We start from the raw sequence: 19,864 nt of genomic DNA, 5'->3' as shown, positions 1-19,864 counted from the left end.
TTGGATTTACAAATGTAAAAAACACGCAGTAGCAGCCAACTGCTGTTGTTGCAGGATCATGTTGGAGGTTTTCCTTAATCTTTTGATCCTTCTTATCCTTGAGGACATTTTGAGATATAAAAACACAAACAGGAGGGAGCTCTGTTGAATCGCACAAAACGACATATTTGCATTTCAGTGTGATTTGTGCCAATTGGCGTCTCATCGCCATGGAGACTGACCTTCTGTGAGGCCAGGTACTCCATGCCTCGGGCCACCTGGTAGGCACAGGACACCAGGTCTTTGAAAGTGAGCTGCTCATCCGGGATTTTACAGGTATCAAAGGAGTAGTCCATGCCTGGCGGCCGCCGCGCCCTGAGGTACTCCCTCAGGTTGCCTTTAGAGGCGTATTCCACCAGCACATACAACGGTCCTGTATCCACAATGAAGACAACAGTCAGAGGTCAGGGGTTACAGAGCCTAGACTTCAAGCATCTCCTCTACTGAACTCTGCTGCGGGCCTCACCGTCCTGCGTGCAAGCTCCCAGCAGGTTGATGATGTTTTTATGTTTGCCGATCATCTTCATCATCTCCATCTCTGACACCAGGTCTGACAAATCTTTATCTGTGGCATCATCTGAGACAGGAAGACAATAATGGAGTCAAACGTGTGAGCTGTCAAAGCTATTAAAAGCAACCACAGCGCACCTGACTTATTGTCGTTTCTATGACGATAGCTTTATCTTATGAGCTGCTGTTGAGTGTAAACTCTGAATTTGCAAAGTAACTAGTCACTGCATCAATCGGATGAAAGCAGTGGAGTCAAACATAGAATATTTTTCTCCAAAATGTAGTCATGTTTACCTGTAATTAAGCTCAAAAACTATAACTAAGACGTCAGGACGGAAAAAATAAAGACAAAATAAAGCAAAAGAAGAAACTGAGGCAAGAAACAAACAAGTACAATATGATATTATGGACTAAAGGTCTTCCTAAAGCACTTTGATCATTTGACCGATTTGACAGAGTCTGACTTCAAACAGTGTTTGTTGTGAAGACATAAACAAAAAGGGAACAAAACCGTTTTCTGTTTTGACATATGAACCATGAGAACAGAGGGGTTTTCTCTTAGAATGAAAGCGGGATAAATACACACAAAAAGAAAAAGAAAAACAGAGGAAGACACAAACAATGAAAGAAATCACAGAGCACAATATAAACATAAACTGTACATCGACACTGGCACATATGCTGACTGTGTAGCTGCAGGTGTGTCTAACCTTTCAGCATTTTCACAGCAACAGTGAGTGGCTTGTTGGGTTTCTCCTTGTCGATGCCGACGGCGTCAGCCATCACGACCTGACCGAAGCAGCCCTCTCCCAGAGGTTTGCCCAGCGTCAGCCTGAAAGAGAAGATCGGAAACAAAAGACACATACATCACAAGGTGTTTCTGCAGTGAGCTGTGTTGTATTGTGGCATTGTGTGGAATTTTTTTTTCATTTTCCTGTAAATGAGAATTTGAAGTGGATGTAATTTAGTAAAAGCATTGGTGATGCTGTCTGGGTGACCTTGATGCATTGATGGCCTACATGTTTTAACAGCATACAGTGATTCAACTATAGAACAAGGGCAGCTGCACGGTATCTGTCAATATTGCAATATTTCAACAGTGTGAAAAATGAAAAACTGACACAGACAACCATAGAATTGCACATTTTTCTTTCATGATGAATGTGGAACATTTCTCTTTTACCGGGTTCGAGGAAACTCCCATTTCGGGTCCGAGGGCAGTTCTAGCTCGGAGACGTTGGCCAGCATTGGTCCGTCGCTGGATGACAGGCGGGCGATCCTGACCAGTGGTGTGTTGGAGTTCATGGAGGAGTTCGAATCCAAGGAAACCTGCTTGGGTGCAAAAGACAAACTGTTATAGTCTCTGAAGAAGACAGAGAGCGTTGAAGTCAAAGAAAGGAGGGAGAAGACTGAGAGGGAGTGTCATTAAGCCTGACCGCCACACCTTCATATAGATAATATAATATTTCCTTGTAAGATGTTGGAAAACTTAAAAGAAAAGGAAGAAGTGGAAAGAAAGTGGCTTGATGAAAATTCTCAGGAACATTTCACGTAAAATTGAGAACATCACCTGACCTCAGTTTGTCCTTTTCTGCATTTAAGGAATGACTTCATGTTTAAATATCTTTTTTTTCTGTACAAAATAAATGCATCCCAAAGCGTCAAGAGCTTTTCGCGTCACTCAGAGATTTTTCGAAAAAACTTCTGCCTCCTCTGGTGACTTTTACAAACAGCTGGCCCATGGCTGCGTGCTGTAGTGACGCCAGCAGTAACAAAGACAAATGGAGGAGGAAGCAGAGTTGTGCGGGCGCATGGCAAGGTGGGACGGATGTCTCTATCCATCAGTTAGTTCCATTTCCAGATCTGTCGTCCTGCCGCCGAGCCTGTGGGCTCCGCGTCCTCCCACCATTCATCTGCCTGCTGCGGCGAGCTGAAGGCTGCGGCCCCACGTTTTTGATGAATATGTTTGTGTCTGCCAGCTCGTCCCCTTCAGGTGGGGTCTTCAAACAAACATGTCCACTTACCAGACTTCCCTCATCAACTTCTCAACTGCAGCAAAATGAGAAAAGGGTTGCAAAGCTAAAAAAAAAAAACCCCTATAATTTCAAAGGCATGAAAAGTAATATCTAATAGAACATGCCGGGAGGGTTAAGGGAGATTTACTCAAAGTTATGAAAAAGAATGGGGAGAACCAAGAGATTAGCTTTACAAAAACGTAGCAAAGATTACAGAAAAATGCAATAAGATCTTTCTCTGCGTGACCTCAGAGACCACGTATGTGAATCTAACAGAAACAGAGAAGAGTTTGTGGCATCAGTTACAACATCTTTGGATGAGATATCTACCATTAAATAAAGCCTGACGCCTCTCACATGACTGCTTTCATGTTAGAAAGACTAATTTGGAAAACTGCGGTGATAAAATCCTAAGTATGCTTTCCAACAACTGAGTGATGACTTTCAAGTAATGGCTTTCTTTTTTTTTTTTTAATGGATCCTTCGCATTTTGGAGTGCAACCCTTCAATTATAAAGCTGGAAAGCTGAACTCACAAAACCACAGCTGATGAGCACTGTACACAACCGGTCCAGCGCGGCTGAGCTCCGTGGATAATGATAAACTCATTTACATTTGCATTTTGAGACATTCAGCCAACCCTGTCTTCTATGGTAATGCCAAATCAGTTATGAACATCACTTTCTAGATTGCTATTTTTGCAAGAAACCAAACGTGCACGGTGCGAGGATGAGAGCCACACTGCTCTGATTGCAATCTGAAGATCATATAAGACAGAGAGGTAATAGGGGAAGACATAGTAAGTTGGATAGAATTACTTTTTGATCAAAGCAAATTGGAATGAATGGAAAAGACGTGGGAGAGTGGAAATTCATTAGTGGGTCAGTCTGGTCTCCAGAATGCCTTTTCCTCCTCTTGGACATGTCTGATTCTCGTTCCTGTTTTGACTCCGACTTCTCTTGGTTCAGCCACTAATGGATGTTGACTCAACTTCTTTTTGCTGTCTGTCTAGAGAACATAACTCCCGACCATGGCTAAAGGATTTTACAGGCCTGTCGCTATTTGAAAAGATCTGACATTTAAACTGCACATGCATTGATTTGATTACCTGCCACACTTAAGATCAGAGGCGGAAAGTAACAAAGTGCATTTATTGCAAGTATCAGACTAATTAAGAGCCATTCAGAGGCATTTTGTTTAGCTGGCTGTTTAAGAGGCCAGACCGAGCTTCATCTCTGCTCATGAACAAAAGTCAAGACTAGACATCAGTTTATTTTCTCGATTTGTTGTAGTCTACTGTTTCGACTCTCCTTGGACGCGGACCTGGATTCGACACTACCACATCCACTATTCCATGATCGTCTTCTTGACCGTGGCCCTGGGAGATGTCAACGTGAGAAGTTTTTCAGATTGCAGAGGCCGTGCTGGTGGAAATGCAGCTGCTTCAATTTATGTTTCTCTCTAAACAGTTGAGGGCGAGTGTGTGTTACACAGAGTGAAATCTAAAACTAACACTGACAGTCACAGGGGGGCATAAATATCCCTGCGCTGAATCTGCTCCAAGATAAATGTGAACACATGTCACCAGCTCCATGCCTTCCTACGTCCGCAAGACATCACCAAAACGGAAAGATCCACATACCCGAGTCTGACGGATAGACCATAACTTTCTCTGCTTATTTATTGAAACCAAGCTTTTGTGAATTTTTTATAAAAACAAGACAGGTTAAAGTATAATTGGATCGACTGAAAAATAGCATCTAATGCATTGAATCTATGAAAGCAGGTGTTGCAAACAGATAAATAAATTCTCCTACTTAACCGCTGGCTGGACTAAACCTTTCAAAATGTAATTATACTCCCTGACTATTGGTTATCCCTGCTCTGACAAAGGAAACTGGGTTTACTGAAATGGCAACTTTGCTTTGAGTTTCAGGAAGTCCAAATGCAGAGGCGCCCATCAAAATGTCAGAAATCCATACAATCGCCCAGTTGCTCCATCTTGAATAATTTCAATTAATTGGGCTTCGCACATCAAACGCCAACTGATGATGGAAAAATCTGACCTGATTCTGACAGAAAGTGCCAGATTGAGGTTGAAATCCGGTCCAACTTTATGCAAGTCTTAACTTTGTTACACATTATTTCCTATGCAGTTTGAGATGAAAGAATCCCTTTGTTTCCATAGTTCATAATGCTACATCACAATAGAGTCCACATGTTACACTTAATAGAGAGACAGCGAGAGGGGGGGTGGGGATAAGTGTCTATACGAATCTTGTATCTACTTTCTGTTACCTGTCTCTTGAGGGGGAACTTTGACAGCTTTTGCACGGGAGGCGTCGGCAGTGTTTTCTGTGTGGTCATCCTCATGCGGCAGAGGACCACGATGACTACGGCGAGGATGAAGAGCACGCAGCCCGTCACGTAGATGAGAATGTCGGCATAGTCGTCCTCCTTCTCTGGGTCGACTGCTGCAAGAGGGAACCATCAGTCAAATCACACGGATATTGAGGGACAGGGAGAAATTGACATCATGACAGTAAAGACTATAATGGCTCATCTCACCACATGGTGTTATTGTTATTAAATACAAACATGAAATATTGCTTTACTCAGCAGCACATCTCTACTGTACGGATGCTGGGAATAATCAAGCCATGTGTGGGAAGCAATTTTAATAAAATAACATCTATAAATCATAGTTTTGGTATTTACAATCAGCATTTAGGCTGTTGGCTTTGTACACTGAAACGTATTCACTCAGTTTCTGGGATGAGACAGCAACGTAATCAGCTTCTAGTTTTGTTCTCCAGCAGGTAATTGCACCTGTGATATGCCTCTCCCCAGGGAGGTAATTATTGTGTTGAACACCGAGCACAGTAATGTCTTAAATTGCCTCGAACCCTTGAGACGAAACAGAGGATCTGCTCTGATTAAAAAGTGTCTTCCAATGGAGCCTGGGTTGCGTGTTCAGCTCCACCAATTAAAGGGGAAATGACACAAATGCAACACAGTTAGAGTGTGTTAATGGGTAGCAATGGTGTGTGCACATGAAGACGGGGAATAACTATTAAAGTTTGTGCTACTGAGTAAAACCTGAATTGTCTAAAAAAAAAGGTAAAGGTTCATTGATATTATGACATTTGGTGGAAGAAATGGAAGGAAGAGATACGAGAGGAGAGACAAAGGAAATACCTGGAAGCACCGTGAGCCAAGCAGAGTGGTAAGCATAGCCGATAGAGTTTCCTGCCAGACAAGTGTACTCGCCCGCATCCTCAAAAGACACATTGGTCAAGAAGAGAACCTCTAGCTCCTTATCTGTCGTGTTAATGCCAGCCGTCTGTGGAGGGGTGACAAGATGGAGGAGGGGAAAAAGAGGAGGAGGAGAGATGGAGAGAGGAGAGGAGATTTCATGAGCCCAGAACTTCTTAGAGGAAATGCCGACACCAAATCACCCTGAAGGGAAAGAAAGACCCAATCCAGCAGATTAAGCGGGAGGCAGGGTCAAGTATTCAGAGGAGACAGCAGCAGTCTTTCTGTGTGTCTCAAGTCACCATGGGCGAGTCTAAAGTCAAGTCTTGAGTCTATTTAAAGATGCAGAATCTCTGAATATCTCATATACAAGTAATGTATTTTTATTCGTTATATGTAACTGAACGACAAAGTTTTTAATGTCCCAGGTCAAGTCTTCTTGCAGTCAAGTCTCACAGCAAGTCATTTGTCAAGTCCTTAGTTCTGTCAAGGGAGTCACCCTGACAACACCTTCACCAACAGCTGGAAACAGCGAACACCAAAGCAGCACCGTCCAGTTTGAGGCCACGCAAGTCAAACCAGCGAAAGGCTTCAGTTTACCTGGACGGCAAAAGCAAAGCAGAACCCTTCAACATGAGGCATGTCCATAGAAATGTTGGCATTCCGTGGGGTCAAAATATTTGATGGCGGCATCAAATGAATTCAAAGAAAGAGCCGAGCTTCAGTCGTTCCTTTCTTTTTGCGTTTAAAGAGTGATTGGTGTGATAATTGTTTTTGGGGATCCATTTCAGATTCAGTGTCTGATGTGGCTGGAGGGGGGGGGTGGGAGGCTGGACCCTGGTTGGCCAGGCTGCAATAATGAGCAGTGACATCCCAGTTCCAGTCATGAATCAGAGTCCTGCTGCATGCTGTCTTATAAAAGCACATTAATACAGCTGAAGAATGCACTCCAAGGGAAATCAATACCAGTCTGATTGTGTGAGTGTGTGTGTGGGTTTTTATGTGGGGAGAAAAGGGTGAGCTTCAATATGTGTGTGTGTGTGGAAGTAGGGGTGTGTGTGTGTGTGTGTGTGTGTGTGTGTGTGTGTGTGTGTGTGTGTGTGTGTGGGGGGGGGTAGTGAGGGGTGGCTTCTGAAGTCTTCTCGGTAATTAAAGGCATGATATTGTGTTCGTTATTGATTGGGAAGGAAGACAAAGCGGCCCAGGGTGGTAAAATGGATGACACGTCGTTCGAGTATGAGCACATAAACTCAGGAGTCTGTGGAAGAGTGTGTGTGTGTGTGTGTGTGTGTGTGTGTCTGTGTGGGAGGGAGGGGTTTATCCTATTAGCCAGCCAGCGAGTCAATCAAACCCAAACCCATGAGACCCACAGCAGAGAGGAGACTGAGCCCAGGAGTAAAGTGGCAAAGGCGGACGATGCCGTGTGTTCAGGATTTACCTGGTTTGCGTATCTGAAGCCAGAAAGTGTTTTCTGACTTGCCTACAAAGTTAGAGGCGCGACACCAGTACTTCCCGGCATCTTTCTCTGTCACGTTGGACAGTTTCAAGTTATCGTGGGCCTCTGTGCGCATACTGATAACACTCTGCAAGGGAACATCAAGAGGCACAGTGAGGCTCGCTGACAAGCCTGTGTATCACAAGTCGTAATTCACCTAAAATCTAGCTTTGTGGTGTCAAATACTCCTTCAAAGGTTTATAGTTTCATCCTGCGCGGAGCAGCTTGAGCAGGCGGTCAGTATGCTACAATGGATTCCAGTTCACGAGGCAAAAATGAATGAAGCCACGGAAGTTTCTCCAAGCGCTCTTATAGCATCACTCAGCATCGTCAATTTACTTTTGTTGTACTCACTATTTGGAATAAAACAAGTGAGAAAATACCCAAACATCATGATGAGCAATGTTCTTTGTGATGGATGAAACTACAAAGTTTTAAAAGTCCTTTTTAAATATTGCAGAGCACAATTATTTGATATTCAAGAGTAAGACTTTGGGTGGAGTATCACTTAAAGGCAGTCACAGTGAGTTCCTGTAAGAACACACTCACACATTGTACATGAGTAGTGAATACATTTGTCAGTTGGCAAGATTAAAAGCTTTACCGGTGTCTTAACTGTAAGAAGACACACACACACACACACACTCAAATACACACATACGCAGTACATTGCATCACACAGGAAGACATGCTGTCTATTGGTAGATGAAAGGCATTACAGTGTGTCAATCTTCTCAACACGTTTGCATGCACTCGCTGACACACACACACACACACACCACACTGCTTGTGACAGGCTTATCGTTGAGGAGAGAAACTGCTGATGAATAATTAATTGGGCAAAACACATAAAGCAGAAATCACATCAGTCGTTACGGCTGCTTAACGAAACATCCAGCGCTCGGGGCCCGGGGCGTGCACGCCTCCCTGCCGGGGGCGAAGTCGCTCGTAGTTAAGTGTTTTTTTCCAGCATCAAAAGAGCAATTGAAGCATTTCTCTCAGTAAAATGAGAGAGAGAGAGAAAACCCTGCGCTCCCCCTCCTCAAAACTGTTTTTAGCTCCTAAATGCCACACATGAGATGTCGCAGAACGTCTGAATGAACTCCCTTTTTCTGCTCCACTAGCATAGACAGGGAGAAGTGTGTGTGCGTGTGTGTGTGTGTGTGTGTGAGAGAGAGGGAGAGAGCTTTACATGCAGAGTGCAGATCTCAGTAAATACTGTTTCAATTATGTGGTAGTTGAAAATAGAGTGTGGAGCCACAGTCTGGGCCAGTGGTCTCTCTCTCTGTCTGTCTGTCTCTCCTCTCCTCCCTCTCTCCTTCTTACTCTCCCACTCTTCCTCCCCCTCCCTCCCCCCCTGTGTGTAGCTCTCCCACACTTAACGCTCTTCTCCTTTCTTTCTCTCTCTTTCTCTCCTCTCCATCGCTGTGTCAGTCCTTCCTTCGCGGTTAAATCTTCATCTTATCATGTAATCTGAGTGTATATCTGACTAAAGGGAAGAAATCATCCCGGCTCATTCAGCACATTTTCTAAAAATCAGTGGATCAAAAAAATGTAGAAATAGAGAAGTAGAGTTCATGGACCAAGGACAGAATCATCATCATGGACCATGAATCTAGATGATAGAATAATGTGGATTTGCTTTAGTGTAAACAAATTGATTGATTGATGTCTACACTGGCAAATCGTTTCAACTTCTTACAACAAAATAAAGATGTACGTCTTAAAATTATGATAAACTGTTAATTAAGTTAATAAGGATGTTCAGATATTTGCAGTGTTCTCCGTACTCACTTTCACCTCTTACTTCTTTCTCTCTTTCTTCTTTCATCTTTGTCCCTCTTAAGTCTCTCTCTCTCTCTCTCTCTCTCTCTCTCCCCCTCCACAAGTCTCTTGCCCTCGGTCTTCACCCACCACTCGGTCACAAATTCTGTCTCTGCTGAATCTGCCCTTCCTTGTGTTCTACCACTCATTTTTTCCATGGCTTTTTTGGGTGCCTCTTCCCTCTTTCCCTCCTCCTCCTCCTCAAACCACGCGACGCAGCACATCTGACGGCAGCGGCGGTTAACAGAGCCTGTCTCTCTCCCTGCGTTGCCGCCACCACAGCAGTTAACTTAGTCCAAACCAGATGTTTGTTTTATTCCCCCTCTCTCTCTCTCTCTCTCTCTCGCTCTCTCGCGACGGGGAAAAAAGGGAGCCCAAATGAGAAAGCAAAGGCCTTCTTGGTTTTCAATGGGAGTCTTCCTCTCTTTACCCCAAATAAGAAAACAGGCCTCTCAGTGGGTTTAGGGTGTTGTCCTGCATGGAGAGGAATGTTTGCTGCTCTATTCTCGAACACCAACATTGCCTGGGGAGGCGATGAGACCTAAAGGATTTTCTTCTCAGTCTACTTCAGCAGGAACGAGCCATCCTAAGACAGTGTGACGCCTGTGTTACTTAACCTTTATATGATGAGGGAGTTAGTGCAGGATTGAGGAGGGCTTTTCTGTGTGTCGTTAACGTGGGGACGCAACATCAGCCCCTCTACATGTCATCTGCTAATGCCAAGGTTCGTCCAGTACTAGAGGCTTAGTTGTGAAGATTTCTTACTGGGATTCTTCTGAAATCGTCAACGTCCAAAAAAACGAGCACTGAGTCTGTCAGCAAAAAATCATTCAGCGAGGTTTTCCCAGAATTTAATGAGCTCACAGTTAAAGCTATCTTAGTTTGCAGGTGACGTGCGAGAGTTGAATCAGCCTGTTGGAGTAACATCCTAATGTAATGGGGCAAAACTTGAAAGGAGTCAGTCCAATACTTTGCCAGTTAAGGAGTGAGTTCTCGACAGGTAAAGGATTGTGTCCGCTCCGTGTTTCCATCCACAGGTCTATTTATCATGTACAGGGTCACGGGGAGAAAAAAGCTGAGGCATTTTACTGTCAAGAGCCAAATTACTGTAAAGGTTGTGTCCAGGTGAGTCACTTGTAGATGACATCACATACAATCTGCTTAAACAGTTGACTGAGAACAACCCCCAAGCAAGGATCTGCATAAGCTTTAGAATGTAAAAGCACAACAATGACTATGTGTAGAGGAAAAGCCATTAGATTTGGACTGTGACCTACACTGAACCCATAAGGCTAATGAGTGTGTATTTCTATACGCTGTAATGTGATGCAAAGTGCAGGTGGGGCTTTTCTTTACATAATGGAGATGTAGTGAACAAGAACCCATGAATTACATGGCACAGTGAAAAGAGCCTGTGGGCCTTGCAGACCCACATACAGTAAAAACTCATTAAATAAGACATTTAGGAGAGATTAATTACGAGTGAGCTTATCATAGGCCACTCTGTGACTCCAGGCAGACTCATTAGAGATGCGAACAGGGAGCTGAGCTGCAGACTCACCTTCAGGATGTTGACGTAGGGAACGCCGTCAGGGCCGTATCGGCTGCCGTTCACCTCAATGTGCTTCAGCCACTGGATGTGAGGCTGTGCGTCACTGTAAACCTTACAGTGAAACTCCACGTTGCTGCCAACCACCACCGACTGATTGGCTGGAAGGCCTGCCTGGAGGATGGGCCTGTGAGGGGAGCGCTCTGATTGGGTAAGACGGAGAAAGAAAGTCAAAGAAACCAGGTTAGACACGTCGTACAATCCTACGAAAAATAACTCATAGTGGAGGTAAATGTGTATTCGTACCGAGCACATCCAGCTGGTAGGTGTGGGTGATGGTGCCATATTTGTTCTGCACTACACAGGTGTAGTTTCCTCTGTCTGACGGCACGGCACTCTCCATCACCAAACTCCACTGCTGGTGTCTCAGCTGGAGAGAGAGAGAATGGCCGGGTTAGAACAGGTTTGATATGCCATCACTGATTCACTAATCTCATGTGTGTGGCATAAAGGGGCTTTTAGGACACACAAAATGAGACTCTTTCGTTTCTCCTGGTTTGCATAAATGATGTGAAGGAGCACTGTGTCCACAGAAAGCTGGCTGCTCAGCGGTATTAGATCTTTTTCTCCCCACTTCCTTTGATATCCTTTGGTATAAAACATCAGAGGGCAGCCAGGTCGGTAAACAAGAGCATGCATGTGTGCAGCGAGTGTTTACTGAGGTGTGAGCACTTTTTTTGGACAGATTCTACCACTCAGATCAGCCGGCATGAATCTGTAATGCGAATAGGGCTGAGATGAAAAGGAAGAAAAATCGAATTGCAATGTTTCTGACCAGCAACTCAGTCTCGACGTCTCAATGTTTTTAAAGTTCAGCACCTGCTCTGTTTTTACGAATCCAAAATACTACTAACCCCACGTTTTGGTCATAGGGGGCTGCCACTACTAAAGTCACACTTAATGTGGGCATATGTGAATGTGAACACAGTGTTTGCACTCAGACCCACATCAAAGCAGTCAAAATTAGACTATTTGGCCTCTTCTGATAATTGGAACTCATCGAATTCACCTTAAAAAAGCCATTAAAGGACAGAAGACAATTTCTCTGCTCATAAATTGGTCATTCTAATCTGTAACAACCTAGAAAATGTCAAAACCCACCCCCGCTACAAGATCTTTATTAACAATGTCAGTTCCCCAGTGCCGTTTTGGATTGATGTAAAATATTGCATCATAATATCAATGTCATCATTCATGTCATGTCAAGTCCTTGAACATGAACAGGTAGGTAGATAGGTAGGTAGGTAGGTAGATAGGTAGATAGATAGATAGATAGATAGATAGATAGATAGATAGATAGATAGATAGATAGGTAGGTAGGTAGGTAGGTAGGTAGGTAGGTAGGTAGGTAGGTAGGTAGATAGATAGATAGATAGATAGATAGATAGATAGATAGATAGATAGATAGATAGATAGATAGGTAGATAGGTAGGTAGGTAGGTAGGTAGGTAGGTAGGTAGGATAGATAGATAGATAGATAGATAGATAGATAGATAGATAGATAGATAGATAGATAGATAGATAGATAGATAGATAGATAGATAGATAGACCTTTTACTTGTTGCTGTTAATTTCATACTGATGGATGCAGAAGAGACAAAGACTCTAAAAGAAAAACACAGCAAGCAGTCTGAGGTTTGTGATTCAGACCTGGATGAGCAGATCTCCTGTCATTAGAAACCTTTACGCTACACTAAGCAAGAAGAATGTGGGGAATGTTTAAGAAAACCAAAGATTAATTCAAGGAGTCAAGTTTACTCTGCTTAGCAATTCATTTCTCTGCACACATGAGCACCACAGAGCCGCAAACATTAGAGCAACCACTTATGAAATGAAATAGTTCTATAAAAAAGTGAGGGCTCTGCAAAGGCTCTTAAAAGCGTTTTATTTACCCTGTCTTGCGTGAGGGCAGACAGGACTTTTTTTGCACCTTTGAAATTGGTTCCACTGTGCCAGTCAGGAGCAATCAATCCCGACAGAGCAGACGGGTAAATTTTGTGTAGTAATCCAAACCAGGTGTGGCTGGATGGTAAGAGCAGACAGATACTAACTTGACAAATTCAGAAGCCGGTGTTGGGCTGCGAGCGGCGGCTACAGCGGGGCGAGAACAGAGCCTCGCTACGCATCGATAGCCCGAGTCTCCACAGGCCAAGAGAAACGACCTCCACTGCTTAAGTGGAAACATGCGCTGCTCTGCTGCCGGCGCTGTGCTTACTGCAGTGAGGCGAACGCGGAGTGAACTGCTCCGAAAAAGGTCAGAATTACTACAGATGAGAGCGAGTGATGTCTACAAGAAGGCTATTTTTTAACGGGTGGAACACTTAACATCACCTGAGTAGGAAAATGTGCCGACCGAGAGAGGGCTTAGTGTTTTCACAAACGTTTAACCCCATGCGTTTAGCTAACCAGCCAGCCATCCATATAATGTATAGCTTTGTGGGTGGACGAGCACTTTCTCTGACGCTCTGCCCTCTCCTCCCGCTCTGTCTTACTGTATACACTCCTTCACTCCCTCACTTGGAGGCGCATGCGGAAAATAATGTAGCAGTGTAAATATTATGCCTGTGTGTGCTTTTTGCAGTTGCATGGTAACATAGACCAGGCGGCCCGCTCAGCACTGGCAAATGGTTTTTCAGAGCGACTGGCTCCACCCCGTCTACCCCTCTCAAAGCTTCAGAGTCAAACTGGAGTCAATGGTGGCTCTCATGAGCAGATGAGTGACGCCTTGTGCTGCGGTCGCTGTGCCTGAGTCGAATAGAGGGGAGTGAAAAAAAACCAGAGCGAGGCTAAAAGGTGGTAAAATACGAGCTGCACTCAAGGCTCAGCAGAGGCCAAGACCACCAACAGAATCAGAAAAAGACTGGGATCCGAATTATGATCTGAAATATGTCTGAATATCTTCAAAAGGGACTATTTTAACGCAACTTCACATTATGAAACATCATAACTCTTTGCTTCACTCTTCTCTTTTAAGAGAAACTGGTAAACTATAATAAAATGAAGGAAACTTCATGGATACACAATCAAAGACATAAAGGAGGGTTTGATTTAATTCACTATCAATTTACACAGAGTTTTTGTAGAACTGTTTAGCACTCAAAGGTTGCATTTTCTTCTGCAAAGAGTCATTGTACTGCAAACAAGGTCAATGAAAAGTGATGAGAACAACAACAATATGCTGTATGCTTTGTGTTATACAAAGTGAAGAAGGCAAACAAGCTAATTCTTGTGCACCACAGTTACTCAGATAAAGTAGAAAAGCACTTGAAGTACAATTTGTTTGTATCTACCTTAGCTCCTTTTTCAAAACATACCAATCACATTTTCAATACATTTCGACCAGGTGTTTTCAATTATTGGCTCCATCAATACAGTCAATCAACATGTCTCTGATACTCCTCGGGTTTGGGTTTGATGCAGGGCTGTTGTGGTTCTAGATTGCACAACTCCATGACTTCTTTAAATGTTCTTAAATATTCCACATTAATACTTGAGAAATTCCTTACGTTAATCATTAGCTGTGAGTGACATTTCTTGTATTATTCCCCTTCGTTTCCCCCTCTGAGCTTTTAATTATCTCTCTACACATGCCACTTGCCTTTATTACCATGTTACACTGGCTAACCTCTGCTGAACCCACAGCATTAGCCCCCAAACGCGATAATCCCGTCCAGTCCAATCATGCCAGATTCCAAACAGAATTTAATTTATTAAGGAGCTTACTTTAGGGTCATAGGAGGCTTTAAAGGTTTTAGGGCTTTGGTCTTGGACCTGCAGAAGGGCACAAGCCATGAGAATGGATGGGGAAGTTTAATGCTGCAAAAAGTGTCTATCTGAGAGAGACATTTAGCATTTACCAACACAACAAATGAATAGTCTAGGCTGGGACTATCATATATCTGCCTAAGCAAGTCATTTAAAGTCGTATTGTAAAATGAAATTTTTGAGAACAAATACAAATTTGGCAATGGAGTGAAGTTCAGTATTTCTTTAGGAAATATCTTGAAACAAGTGATTTGCCTCATTTCTATATATTTCTGCTTGACAGAGCCTGCAATGGAAACAGTTAATGACCTCAACCTATTGGCAGATCCACTCACTTCTCTTGATCAAAACAAGATTCACAACTCCACAACCAGGCTACATGACTCATTAAGACAGACACTTTTTGCAGTGTAGCAGTTGGGTCAGAGAGCACGGGAAGCACTGCTCCCTTAATAGTCTGAACCCTCCATCTTCACCTTACAAAACAGCTCTGAACCAGTACCAGATACCAGTTACCAGAATTTATGGACGTGTCAGAACAGAGCAGTGCCCCGGATCTGTGCTACCATCTAATTTAACCCACAGAGAGGCCACAAGCAGATTGAAGCTACTGCAATGGCTTGTTATTAAAGCTGGTTTGTGCGTCTAATGCATGAGTTTGGCTCTGCACACTGATAGATCAACACAGATGAGCGCAATGTAAACCAGGAATCCATGAAGTCTCACAATACTGTGTTAGGATGAGTTTACATTTTGGCTCTAGCTGATCAATCTGAGAAGATGTGGATGGCTGATGCATCAATGAGATAAACATCTATGACAAGAAAGCAAAACACTTGGATTGAGTCAAAATCAGACCAATTTAAATAAGTTATCATTGTGTGTTGTTTTCTTTAAATGTGAAAAGGGAGATGATGCACTTTCTCCATACTTTCATGTATCCAGTTTTGATGGAATCCTTGAGCTTGCCCTGTAAATGACACCTTGTGTGGTCCTGTTCAAGTCATCAACTAATCAAGTACAGAATCATTTGTCATGTTTCCAGTGGGCTACTTTTTGCAGTGTGAGACTGGTAGTATGATCGAGGGAAAAATATGAGGTGAAATCCAGAAGAACACTAAATAAAGAGGATCATCTGTCTTTTGATATCTGTGGCGTATTTGGGTAAAACAACAGGGGGAGAGTCAATGACCATAGCTGCTCAAAACTTAAGTCCAAAAATAATCTTGCAAAGTGCACAAATTCCTCAGCAGCCTACGCAGACTCACAAACCAGGCAGTGTTAAAACCTGGACTGGAAAAACAAGGATTTAAAGTGCTTAAGGTCTTAAAAAGCAACAGTGTGGAGCCAGTTAAGAGCCTTGTCTTGGAAACCTGTCAAAACAGGGATTGAAAAATCTGTTAAGCACTGAGCGACCTGGATGGACTGAAACACAATAATTACTTTGTCAACTTTTGTCTTGCTTGTGCCACCACAGTTTAGAGTGAACACAAAAAATCCCTTCCACCATATGCGGCGGCATACAACTGCCCTGGCTTTGGCTGTCAAAGACTCAGACTGCTCAATAGGCCGGCGCCACGCCCATCTCTCCCCACCTCCAACTGATCGCTCAATAGGGAGTTGAACTTTGACCTTAAGGCCCTGCCGCTCCATAATGGAGGAGTCTCTGAGCACCACAGTTGTCTGTAAATATGCACAACGCTTAGGGACATATCCGTGCATTATTTTTCACTTACTCAAATTACTCCTATTTCCCGATCCATTAACTTTCAACAAATGCACCAGTTTCTCCTCTGTGATGCATTTCAATATACACGAGATGCTTCCATGAAAAATGCCTCCCATGTCCATCATATCCATCATTTTCACCTTCAAATCTGCTGAAAACAAAAAGAAAAAGTCCCGTCTTAGTTTATTCCCTGACATTTCTTGAAGCAGACACAGATGCTTCATCCCTTTGGTATTTTTTCCACAGTTCCAGGAAATAAATGTGATTTTAAATCTACATAGGGGTTTTTTTTTTCAAGGTGCCAAGAAAATGGTGCATCTTTGGAAAGACTGCTTTTAGCCAATCCAGTGTGCAGACAGCAGGTGCTTTTCTAGGCAGGTAATGGACTTTAATGGTCTGCTCCAGCAGCACCTGTCACACGCCTGTAGATCTGATGGCACTTAAGCAAATGACAAACTGTGCTGATCGGCATGGATCAGTTAGCAACTCAGTCAGTCACTTAAAATACATACAGCCACAGTCTGAGAGATTTGTGACAAAATCATCCCATCAGCTGTCAAAAAGTCAAAATCAGACGCGGTCACAACCCATTCAGCAAAAATTAACCATGGCTGTCAAATCAAAAATGATCTTGTCATTTCACTACAGATCCAGGCGGAAGGCCGCGTCACCTTAAGGACTCCGCTGGCCGAATAGAGTCTTTAGAAGGGCATTGTCAGGCTGTCAGGGCTCATGGGGCACCCCACCCTTCTCGAGATGAACTCATCACAGGCAGATGTGATGTGGTCACAGGGGTTACCAAGGGCTGTGACACAGGGAGACTGGGTGCACTACAAGAATGCCGATCATCTAAACAACCAACCGCATTCTGTCTGTCACAATGGCAATTCAACCTCCAGCCAAGTCATGGACATCCAGGGAAAAATCATCAAGCACATAGTCCACAAATAGAAGGACTGGGTGGGTATTTATAACCACAATAGCTAAGGAGACAAATAAAAGAGTGCCACCAACAGGAGCTCAGTAGCAGAAAAATCCAAAGAAGACGTCACATTGACATGACTACAATGAATCTTTGGCAGAAAATAAGAGGTTGTATAAGTGTTACAAATTAAGTGACAGTTCTATAGTATTTGACAGATCACTTTAATTGATGGAATATACTGTGACTTCAATGAGTGTCACAGGAAACAAGTTAAACGACCTCATTTGTGAACTGAAAGACTGATTAAAATTTTTATCTACTTTATAGTATTATAACAATAAATTGTGAAAAATTGGACCAAGACATCACTAGGCAACCAATGGCACAAGTCCAACAAGGTGATTCAGATATTGTATAATTGAAGGTGGGTGGCTGGGTGGGTGGGGCAGAGGCTTTTAGGGCTGTGTGAAGCTGGTACCCCTGTGATCCCCCTGAGCAGGACCATGTCATAGGCCAGAATCAGCCCCCTGTTTAGCTTGTCCGTCACCCAGCACCCTGCTTCTATTGAGGGTGACCTCTGCGCGCCCCGCTCTGAAGCCACTTTGTGATTGGCTATCAATAATTTGAAACGCTCTAAGACAGGAGAGAGGGAGGGCGGGGCTTACGGAAATGCTTCGATAAAGACACTGGGGAGAATGTCTTAATAATTGCCACATTACATCTCCATCAGATCTACTTCAATCTCTGTGATGCACGTGTTTGGTGACATTCACCACGTGACTATTTCCCTCTTTCTTACATACATAGATAGCTTGATTGAGCAGTTCTGAAGTCGGAACACTATGATGTTTGCCTATAGAAATATATCCAGTCTGACTCATAGTGGAAATGTACTCATTGTTTATATATCGTATATATTTGTATCTGCCATGTTGCCTTCAAGAGACGTTACCTAAACGGCCTGTTCTTACTGAGTGCGCACAGCTGTGTTTTTTTCACACTTAAACACTGAAACATTTCAAACACTAAATAAAAACAAGAACAAGTAAATGTTGCTGGGCATTGTATCAGGTCAATTTTATTGAGCTTAATTCTCTCTTTAAGCGACATTAAAAACAAAACTAAAACCAAATCAAACAAAACAAACTCATAGCTAAACAGATGTTGTTGCAGGCAAAATTAGTACCCTGAATAAGTCTGGTTGTGTCTTTTAAAGACGATGCGATGACATGAGAATGTTTTTCATATTGTTCTACTATTCTGCATCTGCTTTTCCACAGTGGGCGCAGTTATAACACCTTAGTTGCTGCCAAAAGTCTCTGCCAGAATCCGAATCGCTTCAGCCACTAAGAAACGTGCATCATTAACATAACATGTGCCATTTGGTCACTGACTTTTATCCTAAATGCTTTACAGTATGATGAGTGCATACATTTTCAGCATGGGTGGCCACAGTGGGGAATGAAACCCGGAGCTATGACAGAGTTGGTGCCAAGCTCAACCCACTGAGCTATACAGAGCGGAAAATGTACAGGAATTTGTCCTGGTGGCTTGTTGACAACTTATAGTGTCAGATCACACATTGACACAACACAGTACAAGGCCAACAGGATCTCACATACTCAAGGATTATTATGGACATAAAGCTATAGATATCACTCTCCAATTGAATACTGAACATCCTGTAATGCAGAGACATATAAAATACTGTATATAACTGAAGAAGAAGACGAACTGGATACAGCCTCAGTTTCCATAAACACAACTTGATCTCCTTTTTTAAATCTCAAAAGAGCCAAAGAGTCATTTTGGACAAAACAAGGGACAATTTGGGATTCAATTGTGAGAGAAGCATATTTAGTGAACAGATGGAATAAACATTTAGGTTCTCTGACTGCTCAATTAGGGATAGATTTGCTGCTAAAAAACATAGATGAAACTTTTATGAGGCAAATTTTTGCATACTAAACATATTAAAAGTTGCTGTCTGGGAGCCACTCCAGTCAGTTCTGAGGGCTGGTGACAGGTGTGTGCGTGTGTGTTTGTGTGCGTAGATAAGCATGCATGTGGTTTATGTGCGCTAATGTGCATGTGCCTGTGTGTGGGTATGCGTGTGCGTGTGTGTGTGTGTGACAGTGGGGAGTGGGGACAGAGGGAGGGAGACAACTGCTGTTGGTCTGCTGGGAGCAGATGTTGAGGATCTCCGTAAACTGTTAATAGCTGCAAGATCTCATTACATTTAACTCTTTATAGGCTGAATCTACAGCCGGAGCAGATCTCAGAGTGAAAGGCTAAATAGAGAAAAGCAGCACCATCCTTTGTTTCCTTCGGCATCATTACAGATGCTGATGTTTCTGCAGTAGTTATGCTACATAACTCTGGAAGTTAACACTGCACCCAACTTCTCCCTGACCTGGTTTGTGTTATCGTTGAGCCCTTACTCACTGTATAATTTGCCTGGCATGACTGCCATGTTTTCACTCAGTATGCACAGTGGCATTGAAGCAACGACAGTAGAAGTACCACAGCAAATGATTCATTACAGTCATGGGTCCCCTTTGAATCATGATGTAAAGGAAAGATAGTGTAAATCTATTGGTTACTTTTTAACCAATAGACTCAACTGTTATTGCTTATCGTTTCAGCAAAACACTGGAACCATTTAAAAGCCAAACTTTGACAAATAAACATTTCCACCA

General features: G+C 43.1%; 1 protein-coding gene across 5 annotated transcripts in view; it reads right to left on the bottom strand.

Annotated features, from left to right (window-relative positions):
- Window positions 1–19,864, bottom strand: part of fgfr3 (fibroblast growth factor receptor 3) — a 68,161-nt gene that overhangs the window by 10,139 nt on the left and 38,158 nt on the right. For 2 of the 5 annotated variants that reach the window (XM_076146668.1, XM_076146671.1), the window contains exons 6-13: window positions 10,993–11,116; window positions 10,699–10,889; window positions 7,257–7,401; window positions 4,862–5,037; window positions 1,733–1,881; window positions 1,260–1,381; window positions 506–616; window positions 222–412 (exon numbers count right to left, since the gene is read on the bottom strand). In XM_076146668.1, coding sequence (XP_076002783.1) covers window positions 222–412; window positions 506–616; window positions 1,260–1,381; window positions 1,733–1,881; window positions 4,862–5,037; window positions 7,257–7,401; window positions 10,699–10,889; window positions 10,993–11,116 — 1,209 coding nt within the window. Of the gene's footprint in view, window positions 1–221; window positions 413–505; window positions 617–1,259; window positions 1,382–1,732; window positions 1,882–4,861; window positions 5,038–5,761; window positions 5,907–7,256; window positions 7,402–10,698; window positions 10,890–10,992; window positions 11,117–19,864 lie in introns of all 5 variants that reach the window. The other 3 variants (XM_076146667.1, XM_076146670.1, XM_076146669.1) reach the window with 2 other exon arrangements.

The sequence above is a fragment of the Genypterus blacodes genome, unplaced genomic scaffold (genome assembly GCF_046128005.1).
Source record: "Genypterus blacodes isolate CSIRO-AG114 ecotype Tasmania unplaced genomic scaffold, CSIRO-AGI_Gbla_v1 ptg000033l_1, whole genome shotgun sequence".
NCBI lineage: Eukaryota > Metazoa > Chordata > Actinopteri > Ophidiiformes > Ophidiidae > Genypterus > Genypterus blacodes.
The sequence above is the reverse complement of the archived record's forward strand: the minus strand, read 5'-3'. Positions and strand labels throughout refer to the sequence as shown.